General features: G+C 37.5%; 1 protein-coding gene across 1 annotated transcript in view; it reads left to right on the top strand.

Moving 5' to 3' along the window:
* Hmgcll1 (3-hydroxymethyl-3-methylglutaryl-CoA lyase like 1) overlaps positions 1–12,615 on the top strand; it is a 131,550-nt gene extending 118,935 nt beyond the window's left edge. Inside the window, exons 8-9 of the mRNA XM_051197968.1 lie at positions 8,922–9,047; positions 12,397–12,615. Coding sequence (XP_051053925.1) covers positions 8,922–9,047; positions 12,397–12,507 — 237 coding nt within the window. The 3' untranslated portion in view covers positions 12,508–12,615. The remainder of the gene's footprint in view (positions 1–8,921; positions 9,048–12,396) is intronic.
* The last annotated feature ends 251 nt before the right edge of the window (positions 12,616–12,866 follow it).

Consider the following 12,866-nt stretch of genomic DNA (forward strand, 5'->3'; position numbering starts at 1 on the left):
AGCAACCTGAACCTTAGTCATCATTTAAAAGTTAGCAATGTGGGGAGCTTATGCACTGCTTTCTATTTGCCTCTAAACGGAACCCACGTGCTCATGAATTCCTTTGTGCTTAAGGGACATTTGTACAGATATTCTATATTAACTGTTAGCTAGAAACGATGGATGACAGGTGAAGAGGCAAAGCGCTAGAGCTAAAATTCACTCAGAAGAAGCAAAATGGATAACACTTCTGCAGTAAGGGGAGCAAGCATACAATGGGGCTGCCTAACCAAAGTACACAGTACACGTGTCTGCAGACATTGCCGTGAAGTTCACTGTAGTGTACAATCGATATACAGAAATTTAAAAGGAGAAAATGGGCAACACTGAAAATGACCACATACAGAATTGAGTCCAGTATGTGGCTGGGATAGATCAGAGTACTTCTGTGATGATTTTACTGCCAGAAGAAGAGAACCGTAAATAGAGCAAACACTCACTAATAAAGCCCATATACCTTAAGTACCTGTGAGGTGTAATTATTATAGAGGACTGGATACAGTGTGGAAATGCAAATTTATATCAGAGTATCTTGTTATTTTATCTTATATCGCCTCAAAAAAAAAATCAATCCAAACCCTCGAATATTCTTTGAAAGTATTAACTGTGCCACCAAAAAATTTATTACATAAATTATTAACTATTTTCTCATTGTTGTACATTTAATACAGCTGATTTCTATTCTTACAGGAAATAGGACAAAGAATGTTCAACCTTGAGCATAACTAAATGTCAATATTTTCTGAGATTTTTCCTGGGCTGTTCTCCTAGAAATATAAGCAGTAGGGCAGGCTTGTTTTTCCTGGAATGTCTTGATGACGCTGCTAAGAGGAAGGAAGTCTCATAAGAAAAGGGAGCCTTTCTTACCTGTCATCACTCTTCTCTCAGCTCACACCATGTCCCAGACCAGTGTTTCAGCTCTAGAAGGACGGGTGTAAAGTGTTTTGTCAGAAGCTGTCACTTAGTTCATGTGGAATATGAACTAGCCCTTCCTCATACTAAACATGTGAAGTGGTACATGCCTTCTGTGAGCCTCAAGTTTTCTCATCCATCAAATGGGCATGTTTTATTAGTCACTGCACATTGGTGTTATGGAGCTTCATCCATTATGAAGTTGATAATCCCTGTGAAAAATAAGTTTCAATAAATATTGGTGAATACCTTTACTATTTTCTCAGTCTTATTGAAATGAGAGTTTTCTTATTATACATTCCCCACCTAATCACACCTCTTTAATTTCTATTTCAATATGACTATACCACGTGAAGGCATGATATAACCCAACTCATTTCTAAAGCAAAAGAGGAAGGAGCTTAAGAAATACTATTTTAAAGATGAGGTCTGTTACGTGATACATGAAAGTTTTAGTAATGACCATATTTATTCCTGAATGTAGATGCATGCATGCATATGTATACATAGAATGTCTGATGCACTAGTTTTGACACATACATCAGTGGTCTAAAACACTGAGCCTTATTCATGGGTGTCAACTGTTTTCATCTATGGTTCTCATAACATGATTCATCTTCACAATATATTTACATGGCAAGTGGGAGTCCTCTGGGGTACCATAGTTCAACACGGAGTAGCAATTTAAGCTTTGGGTTGAGAAGCATTTCTTGGCAAGATCTGGGCTTACTGAAAAGGATGCTGTGGTCCATTAGTGAGCTCTAGCTTAGTAAACAGAAATAATAACACTGGTGACTGTAGTTCTTCACTAGAGAGAACACTGGTTATGACAAACAGGATGAGGAGCTACCAGAAAATGATGGTAGCTTTAAAAAGATTTTAAGTGTGTGTGTGTGTGTGTGTGTGTGTGTGTGTGTGTGTGTGTGTGTGTGTGACATCCATGCCCCCTGAGCCCACAAAAGAGTGTCAGATTCCCTAGGGCTGGAGTTCCAGGCACTTGTGAGCCAACCAACATGGGTACTAGGATCCAAACTCATGCACTCTGGAGGAGGAACTTCACTACTGAGCCATCTCTCCTGTTTAGATTTAAAACAGAAATACTGTTTTATATCTAACACCTTTGCAAGTTTTCAAGGAAAGTTAGTTTTTTAGGTAATAAAATAATGGATATTATTTTTGAAAAAAAAATTGGCACTGTCAAAATGTTGTGTCCCTTGAGACGTTAGTGACATCACTACTTAGAAGCTTAGATGACGTGGGATATATTGCAAACAGGGTAGGGTGCTTTTTACATTTTTCAAAATGGTTTGTTCTATTTCTATTATGTAAACACACTTATGTATTGATGGGGATTATTTCTAAGCATCACATCAGAATAAGCCTTTCTTAAATTAGCTTGTATGCAGAATTATCTGAATGTTATGTAAAGTTAGAGTACCTCAGAATTCACCCACTGTTGTAGAGAAGACACAATATGCTTATCTATGTCCAGTTTATTACTTTTCAGGGATGGCAATTAATGTCAGTTCTACACAGATCCACAAAACTCAAGCAGGTGGAAAACATAACTGAAGTCATGGGGTTGATTTATTGATTGGGAAGAGAAAGATTAATGGGGGACAGTAAGGAGATTTCAATTGAGTGTTTTTGTTGTTTGTTTCACTGTATTTTGTGTTTGAGGCCTAGGGTCTCTTTTGATTCTAGAAAGTATCCTCTTGGTACATGGGACACAAGATTGAATAATTTTTATTCTAATGCTAAGTTCTACAGTCACTGGGAGTTTATTGTCTGTTGCTAGAATCATGGTTTAAGTTAATACTTCAAGTCAGAGGGAAAAGTAAGCAAGCACACAAAGAATATTTTAACTGTGGCCTTATGTGTTCTGCAGTTTTATTGTTCTTACAGTTATTTTAAATGTAAAAAAGTGGTTTACTTGATGGATTGTCTTACATATTAGCTATTCTTTCTGACTGGGACCCACTGGGTTGTGACCACTAGGTGTGAACTTGGGGATTATGATGCTACACTGCCACCACGTGGTGGCTGTTCATGTCAAAATGGACATTGCTTCTGAGATAAAGAAACAAAAGTTAAGTATTTAGTTTTATTTCAGTTTAGCAAAAGCTCGTGGCCTGTACTTTACATACACAATATAACCCTTACATACATACACACACACACCCACACACACACACACACACACACACACACTGGAATAAAGATAAGTGGTTTGTGCATTACTTTCAAATATACATAGTGATAATATCTCAGTTACGAAATCTAAACATATCCCCTGTATTTATAATAATCAATTATTAATATAAATAACACCTCTTAGTCAGTTCTCTGTCTACATGTTTGGTATCACCACTTTCAAAATTTGACTAGAAATTTCAGCAATAATTCTTTTAGATGTAAAAGAATGTAATTTATTTCTATTTTTAACAGGTGTATAAAATTTGTACTTTGTGATACCATGTAATGTTTTAATGTGTGCATACAAATTCCATTTGTTTGTTTGTTTTACATAAGTCATTCTGTGTAGGTCAGAGAGCCCTCAGCTTCACAATTCGCCAGCTGCCTCCTGATTGCTGAACTTAGAGACAGGTGTCCCCAACACAAGGCCTAATATTGTTTAAATCACTATGTATGTATGTATGTATGTATGTATGTATGTATGTATGTATATAATCAATAGTCATAGTTTATGGTTTAAAGCATTTAAAATTCTTTCTTTTGCCTTTTTAATAGCTGTCATTTATCATCACTATCTGTAATTACCTACTGTGCAATATTTCTTACTTCTGTTTAATTGAAACCTAGTGCCATTGACTAAAGCCTCTCTTATCCCTATTATCCCCATTCTGCCTGTTCTGTTCTACAAAACTCTGCTTTGTATAACCTGCACATGCCTAAGGAAATCTTGTGGTATTTGTCTGCCTGTGCATGGTTTGCTTCATTTGTTGTAAAGATTTTTTATTCCATTTGTGTTATTGCAAATGGGATAAATAGTATTCCTTTATGTATATGTACTGCATTTAAAAAATCCATTCATTGTGGATGAACACTTACATTGTTTCTACTTCTTGGCTGCTGTAAGAGAGTATAATTTAGTATCTGTATAACATTACTGTATCAATTGTCTTATTGTTGTATCAAAATGCCTGGCAAAAGCAACAGAAGGGAAAAATTATCTTTGCACACATCATGACAAGAAAGTCAATGTCACAGGAAGCCATGATAGCTGATCACACTGAGTTCAAAGTCAGGGAGGAAAGTGAGGAAAGCTCAGCCCACTTCCTCCTCCTCCAGTTCAGAACCCCAGCCTAGGGAGGGTTGCCGCCCTCAGTGGGTTTCCCCACTTCATTAAACTTAACATAATCTTTCACAAGAGTGGCTCACGGGTAATTCTAGATCCGGTCAAGTTGACAGTAGAGATTAATCATTACAACTTCCCACTGAAAAGCCTTTTATTCAGAACAGTACATATAATTGAGAGAGAATTTAGGGACTATCGGTTGACACGAAGTAATTTCCAAAGTCGTATTACGCCTTTAAAAGATTTTTTTAAAAGGAGGCTTAAGTTTATTACAGATTAATTTGTTTATTTATGCTTGAGTGTGTGCCTGTGTGAGTTTGTGTGTACCATGTCTGTGCCAGTGCCCACAGAGGCCAGAGGGCATCTTGGAGTTACAATCTGTGAACCACATGGTGTGGGTGTTAGCAACCAAGTCTAGTTACTCTGAAAGAGGAGTCAGCACTCTTAACCATCGATCCACCTCTCCAGAGCCCAAATTTTATTTATCTTTATTTATGTGAATGCAAGTGTGTCTGTATGCCATGGGATACAGGTGTCTGCAGAAGCCAGAAGCAAGCTACAGATCCCTTGGAGCTGGAATTCCAGGTAGCTGTGAGCTGCTAAATGTGGGTTCTTTGCACACAACATGGGTCTTTTGGAACAACAAGAAGCACTTTTATCCACTGAGCCATCTCTCCAGCCTCAAACTTATTTATGGGGAGTGGTATATGTACACAGATGTGGGTAAGAGTACAAATTTGGGATTTTTTTTTCCATACACCATTTGGGTACCTTGGTTCAAAATCAGATTGGTGGCTAGTTCCTTTACCAGATGAGCCATCTCAGTGGCCTCAAATATTTGGGGGCGTTGTTTTGTTTTGACTTGAGTTTTGAGACAGAATCTCACTATGTAGCCTTGCTTCCCTGAAACTTGCTATGTAGACCAGGCTGATCTAAAACAGAGATCCATCTGCCTTCAGAGAACTAGGATTAAAGGTGTGTGCCACTATGCTCAGAATGGGATATAATAATGTATTGTTTCTCTTCAGAGGTAATATAAAGAATGAACATATAAAGAATGAACTCTGTTTAAAAATGCCTACTTAAACTTTGGGTCCACTCTGTGGCTAGTTTCCTGAGAACTGTGTGCAGAACTAATCTGACCATTAGCAAAAAGGCAAAGTGCTTTCTCTGGTTCACCTTTTGCCCAGGTTATGTCTGCTTTTACTAGAGCATGTTGTGGGATATCCCTGAAGTCTTAGACTCCTGAAATAGAAGTCTGTGCAAAATAATGTTAACTGGAAAACTCAGGATTTTTATTGATAATCATTTCCATTTACTTGTTATTATCTTACACCAACTAACTTACTTGCACAAAACTGTCTTGTTTTCTATTTTCTTTTTTTTATGCATATAGAGTATTTTTTATTTAATTTTATATAACAAAGTCCAATTAAATGAAAACAAACATTTATACACAATATTTGGGAATTTGGGCGTCGTTCTTTCCAAACTACTTCCTGCTGGTAAGGGGCGCTGTCTTGGGGGATTCGAAGAAGATTCAGATATCCTAGCTGTAGTCTGTAGGGCTGTTTTGTCCAGCTGTTTGGAATGTAGGATCAGCTTGTACTCTGTTTCAGGCGGTCTGGTGTGATCAAACCACATTAGTCTGGAAGGAATCCACATCTTTTCATTTTCTGTGGAAACAAAAATAGAAATACTTTTCCCCAGTAACTTGTTCTTCAACTTAAATTTTGGAGTCAAAGCGTTTTTTTTGTTTTTTTTTTTTTTTTTATTTTACATGTCGATCCCAGTTCCCTCTCCCTCCCTCCCTCCCTCCCCCCAAGCCCTCCCTCTCTACTTCCCTCCCTTTTGCCCTCTCTACCCTCTCCCATGCACTCTAAACACCCTCCCCTCCCAACCCCCCACCACAATACAATATGTAGGGGAATGCCATCCAGTTGGGGTCATGTAGATCTGACAGGTCCCGTGAAGTAGGGACTAGGGCTTCTCTCCTATCTCTAGAATAAGGCAGTTATCCCTCCATGGGGGATATGTTTGCAAAGTCCTTTTGTGCACCAGGGATACATCCTGGCTCCACTGTCTGAGGTTTTCTATTTTCTTATACGCACTGAGCACTGTGAGTCACTGAAAATAAAATAAAAAACCACAGGATTAAATAAAAGAGATTCCATATGACCTTCAGATGGAATTCAGTTGGTAGAAGGCCTGATTTACATGTGGGAAATACCCAGTTTGGTATCCAGTATCACATAAAACTAGGAAGGGTGGCACAGGCTTGTAATTTCAGCATTTGAGCAGTTGAGGCAACATGAGCTGAGTTCAAGGTTATGTGCAGCTACAATTCCAAACCAGCCTGGCTACACAAAACTCTAAAAGACATGAATAACCACACTGTACATGATTACCAATATTGTAGAATGTTGGTGTGTGTGTATCATACAAATTCTTAAGAAAGGGGTGTCATTAAATAAGTTAGTCATCAATCTCATTATCAGGAGAGACATCTAGTAGCTGATGGAAACAGAAGCAGACACCCACAGCTAAACACTGAGCCGACCTGGAATCCAGATGCAGAGAGGGAAGAGTGATAAGTAAATGGGGACAAGACCAGGCTACAGAAACCCACAGAGACAGCTGACCTGAACAAGGGGGATTCCACCTCAAAGCGATCATGCTAGCAGCTTTTTTTTTTTTTTTTTTTTTTTTTTTTTGCTATTTTTATGCTCTATTGAGTTCTTCTTTCTAAAACCACTTACCTTGAAATATTGCAAAGTCATGAACAGAAGGTTGTAAAATCAGTTTGTGTCTGGAAAACATGGCTTTTGTGTGGCTGTATGGTATTAGATAAGATTCTTAAAAGTAGCCATCTAGAGGCCTATGAATCATCACTATGTGGCTCACACCAGAATGACCCCAAAAGAAAACAGTGATGTAATCTGTTATATAGCTATTCCTGGAAGAATGCTGTGTGTGTGTGTGTGTGTGTGTGTGTGTATGTGTGTGTGTGTGTGTTGTATAAATATGACCTTGATGTCAGAGACCTTCACTTCTACTTTCAGGAGCTTGCCTTTGTCTGTCTTGTCTGTAGGCCTATGTGCCTACCTCCAAGAAGTCAGTGCATTGGCCTATGTATATTCCTGTGTCTGCCTGTATGCGGACCATATGTATCAGCACATGCCTGGGTACCCACAGGCAGCTGCCTGCCTAATAGACTGTGTGTTGGTAAATAATGTCTTATCTGCCTTGTGGCTCCTCACAGGTTCTTCAACCTTGATGCTCTTCAACCTCGAGTTCTCCCATGAGCCTTTCTTTGCCTTTTGTGGTATCAGTGTCTGGTTCTCACACACAGTCAACATGTTGGTATTACAGAGTACAGAGCATCTCTAAAGTTAAAACAGGACATACCCAATATGGAAAGGAGTCGGGTGAATAAAGACTCCAGCTTTAGAAAGTCATCAGGAACTGCTCAAAGACTTAATTGGACCCATTCAGAGTAGAGATTTGGTTTAAGTAATTTGGGGAGGGGGCTTGCCACCAGTACTTTGAAGGGATCATAGATAATTCTAATGGGTACCCAGTAGCGAAGACTATTGAAACTTCTGTCTCTTAGGATGCTCGATTAAATTCCACTAAATATATTAGCTGCCAAGTGAAGAATTGGTTAAGTATTTCTGCAGCACTTCCCCACCCTGATTATTGAGTTGTCAGCTTTCGCAGTGGAATGGCACACCCAGCTCCCTTTTTATATCATCAGCAGCCGGTACCCAGGACTTTCCTTGATATCATTGTGCTTTTAACTTCCATGGTCTCAGCACATGAACTCCTTATCCTCTCAATCCCCAAGCACAGACAATCAATCTACACAAATGTGCAAAGGCTCTGGATAGAAGCAGAGGGGGAGCTCTCTGTGGACAGAATTCTCTACCAGACCATGCACTTGCACAAATTTTCTGAACCCTATCTACCTGAGGATCCTCCCTGTCACATGGGGATGGTGTGAGAGAGTCTTTGTGTGGGTTTTGGTGAGAATTGTGAGCTACTCAAACAACAGTTAGGGTGAACCTAAGGAACGTTAACTGCTGTAGTTAGAGACAGCACCTTGCTTCTTAAATAACCTCTTGCTACTAGAGGAACAAAGTTTTGTGTGCAAAATAATTTTGGGTAAATTGGATAGGTAAATTGGGCCCATTGCAGATATCAGCCTCATCCCTACTACCATACACAAGTTCCAGTCTTCTGAGACTTTGATTTTGAGCTGTAGTGTTGGAAATATTTTGTGATATTCATGGAGTGTTTTAAAGAAATTGGAGAGTATACAAAACCATAAATGAATTAACCTTACTTCAAGCTTTGTCCCCACCAGCTGTGTATTATAGAGAACAAACAGACAAAAACCTTACCTTTTAAATTTTGGTATAAGACTGGTCCAGCTGCAAAGATTTTTAGCAGAGTTTGTTAGCCTAAGAGACAAACTTGGTCAGAGAAGGATTGCTTCCCCAGGGACTATTCCAGCATCAAGTGAATAGTGACTATGTTAAGGTAACAGGTTCAAAGTTTGCTTGCTTTTTCTTCATGACAGGCTAAATAGAAACGAGTGATTCATACTCCACACATGCACATGCCTTAGGTGTTGCGGTTTGTTTTTCAGATGGGGGTTAATGTGGTGGACTCTGCTGTCTCCGGGTTAGGTGGCTGTCCTTATGCAAAAGGTGCTTCAGGGAATGTAGCCACTGAGGATTTGGTATACATGCTTAACGGCATGGGGCTCAATACAGTAAGTTCTTTCAACACACTTTTTAAAATCTGTGATTTCTTTTCAGGTTCAAACAGAAATACTTTCTCAAACTTGAAAAGCAGCTGAGGTCAAAGTTTTATTACATGTTTGCTACTTGTGTAATGAACTGAGGGAAAATACAGTGAATATAGCTCAGTCACAAACAATGTTCTCATTCCATGTTATAGTTTTATCAACTCCAAAATAATTTCCCATATATTATCTGATTTGACGTGGTACATTAACTGTGTGAGAGCTCACGTCTTTGAAATAATAATGCTGTGTAGTTTTGCTTTTAGTAAGAAGCTGAGATCCTCAGTCAGACAGGGATTATGTTGGCCTGGGGATTCTGACACTTTGCAAATGATCAGTGCAAGAGCAAAGTTTAATTAAACTTGAGATGTAACAAACCAGGTGGCAAGAATAGCTTCTTTCTAAGTTTTACCTGCAAAGGTAGGTCTTGTATATTAACACCTGCTGAGCTTTCTCTATACATAGTAACAAAATCTATCAGCATAGGGTAGATCCTATTTTATGGGAAACTATGAAAGGCAAGAAAACTGTTCTGTGATTATTGCACATCCAAACCATAAAAGCTTGCACTATAAATTCCCCTCTCTCCTTCCTCTTCAGTCTCACTGTGATTACACTGATCCTCTCTGACATAGCATTCAACTCTCCTACCATTCTGTTCTTCACTGCCTCCCCTTATTAATGCTTTCATGTTATTCTGAGTGGTCTTTTACATCATGCTTTATTTCATCTAGAAAGTGAGGTACCGCCAACTGGTCCATTCCTAGCATCACTCTAACTATACCTCGGGCAAAGATGTAAAGATCTTGGTGCTTTCCTGGAATTCTGTATTTTTACTTGTTCACAATCCCTAGGATTGTGTTGTGATATTGTTTATTCTTCTAGCTTCCTGGACAGTCAAAATGCAGTCATTATAATTTATTTTTACTCAGTATCTGTAACTTACAGATGTTCAATAAATATTCATTGAGATTTTTACCCGGCACCAAAGACTGACAGCTGTTGTCTATAAACAACAGAATCTCTGTAGGAAAGTATAGGTTTATTTACACAGAGGCCTAAATCATTGTTTTGGAAAGCAGTGATTGAAAATGAGAAGAAATGGATCCTTTCTTAGAATTTAAATAAATGAATGAAGTTTAATTAACAACAGTGTTAAATGTAACTTAAGGTTTCGATGCCAAATTCCAGAAAACCAAATGTCATGCTAAGGACTGGTCAGGTTGAGGAGGATTTTAACACTGAGGAGCACTGTAGTCACTGCCAGTCACAGTCCCCATTACATACGAAGAACAAGTAATTACAGAACCTTAGATTTTTTGCCGAGTCCTTGTCTCCTGTACTAATTATGGTTCCAGACTTGCATGTGAGTTCATCAGAACGACAAGACTTTATCTGTACTTAAGGACACACATACTCTGCTTCTGCTTAAGCAAGTGCCTGTGAACTTGTACTTCTTCCAAAAGAGGGCTTGCTGTATTACACACTCTGGCTTGTTGGTACCTTCCCCATTACAAATGACATCTGTGACAGGTTTGCCCATTGTTACCCAATGCCCCGTGGCTCTCCTCATCCTCCACATAAACTGTGAATATTTTATAGGTCTTTTATGTTGATCTTCTTTGCCTACCATGTCTCTTGTAGCTTCTTACTCCTCACCAGGTAAAACATGAGTTGTACCTTCACATCCTCTTCTCTGGCATATTCTTTCTTCTCTTTCCTTATGAGTTACTTGGTCTTTGTAATCACATGGGCATATCTCTCTCCATGGACTCTAGTATAGTACAGAAATTTATAAGTCTGTAATTGCCCATGCATAAGTTTCATGAAGCATAAGCTTCATTAAAACAAAATAATATATAATTTATATGTAACTTCATGATATATTATTTACTTTCTAGACATCTGATAGATGATTTAAGATTAAATACAACATTTTTCATAATCACATCAGTTAATTAATGAAATTATAAAGAAAGACCAAAACAAAATTCTTTCTTGAGATAATATTAGCATATTCTATACATAATTGTTCAAAATGGAATTCTTACGAAGTTTAAAAGAACATTAATGACTAAAATATTCCATCAAACCCTTGCTGATCTAATCCAGAAGTATAAGACACATGAAACTATTTAGATACCATTGCATTAGGAATTTAAATTAAAATGTAGTCTCAGATGCTTCATGACAAAAACAAATTTCTCAAATCAGAAAGAATGCTGCTATCCTGAAAGTTTGTTAATAATGTAAAAGAAGATAAAAGCTGCTTTAAAGAATCACTTTACAAAACATTTTCATGACAATTATTAAAAATAGAAATAAAGCATAGTGTTCTGAAATATCTTGAGAAAGAGAAATTAAAGTGAACATGTTACCAAAAGCTTTGTGAATTTTCATCCTTATCCATTTTAGAAGAAAGTCAGATTTCCATACATATTAAAAATAGCTACTAGAAGTTTACTAACAAAGATTCATTTTAATTGTTAGTTCCCACTGTTTCTAGTTCATGTTGAAGAAGGATGTAAAGGCATGTGAAATGCTGCATGAAGGCAAATATAGATGGACATTTCCATATATGTGTCTTCTCAGTCACAAAAATAATACTGGGCAAAGCACTGTTGTTACTCCAAGGTCCACAGATGAAGACTATGCCCTGAACTTAGCCTTCACACCAACTGTGATCTGTCACTCATGGATTTTCCTAAGTCTCAGTTGCTTTTATTTATCCTTTCACATAAGGTGTTAGGCACAGAAGGTGCCATTGTATAAAACTGTATTCTATATATTGCTCATTTTCTTTGACTTATAGGTCTCTATTTCATGCCATGTCACAATTCTGCATACAACAACAACAAAAAAAAGAAAAACAAACAAAAAATCATTCATCTTTCCTAGAATCCATATAAATGTATCGTTTTTTTCTTTACATATTATAAAGACACCATTTTTCCCAGTTCAATATTTAACTATAAACTTCTCCAATCCATTATTACTATATTTCCTCTTCACTGATACTTTATGAACTGTTTTATAACTCTACAATTATTCTTCTTAAACATTAGAGATGTTTGTGAATTGTACTGTTATTTGGAGGAGTTTCCTCCATATGTTTTAATAAAGTGAAGAAATCTAAAACACTGTCTACATAATTTATATAAATAAATGTTGACCCTGAATTGATAATGAACAAAGCAATGTTTTATCATTTTAAACAGTTAAGCAGCTACTAGTGAGAAACACAAGTACTTGCTTTATCTTTTGTTTTCTACTCTAATTCCCCATCTCATTCTGTATCTTTTCTTTTCCTTGCCAGGGAGTGAATCTCTACAAAGTGATGGAAGCTGGTGACTTTATATGCAAGGCAGTGAATAAAACAACAAACTCTAAAGTTGCACAAGCTGCCTTCAAAGCTCGACTTGAATGAATTTGGGATTTAAGAGTTAAAAGTTCCTTTTCAGTCCCAATTCATTGCAGAATCATTAATGCCAACTCATTCTGAAGTGCAAGGTAATTTTAAAAGGGCTGGGAAAGAAGAGATATGTTATGAAAAGGTTATCACTGTGTAGATCGTGAAGTAGATGGAAGGTAATAACCACAGCCATCGTTGAATTGCAAGCTGGGAATTAACACTGCAGATGTCCTTCTGTATGTGGACAAAGCCTTTATTTGCTGTTACAGAATTCATTTAATTTTTACCTTAGTAGATGTGAAAATTGACTTCAGATTTCTGTAAGTATTGAGTACTGTGTTAATACTTCATCAAGCTAGCTTACCACAGGGTAC

This window comes from Phodopus roborovskii, unplaced genomic scaffold (assembly GCF_943737965.1).
Source record: "Phodopus roborovskii unplaced genomic scaffold, PHOROB, whole genome shotgun sequence".
Lineage (NCBI taxonomy): Eukaryota > Metazoa > Chordata > Mammalia > Rodentia > Cricetidae > Phodopus > Phodopus roborovskii.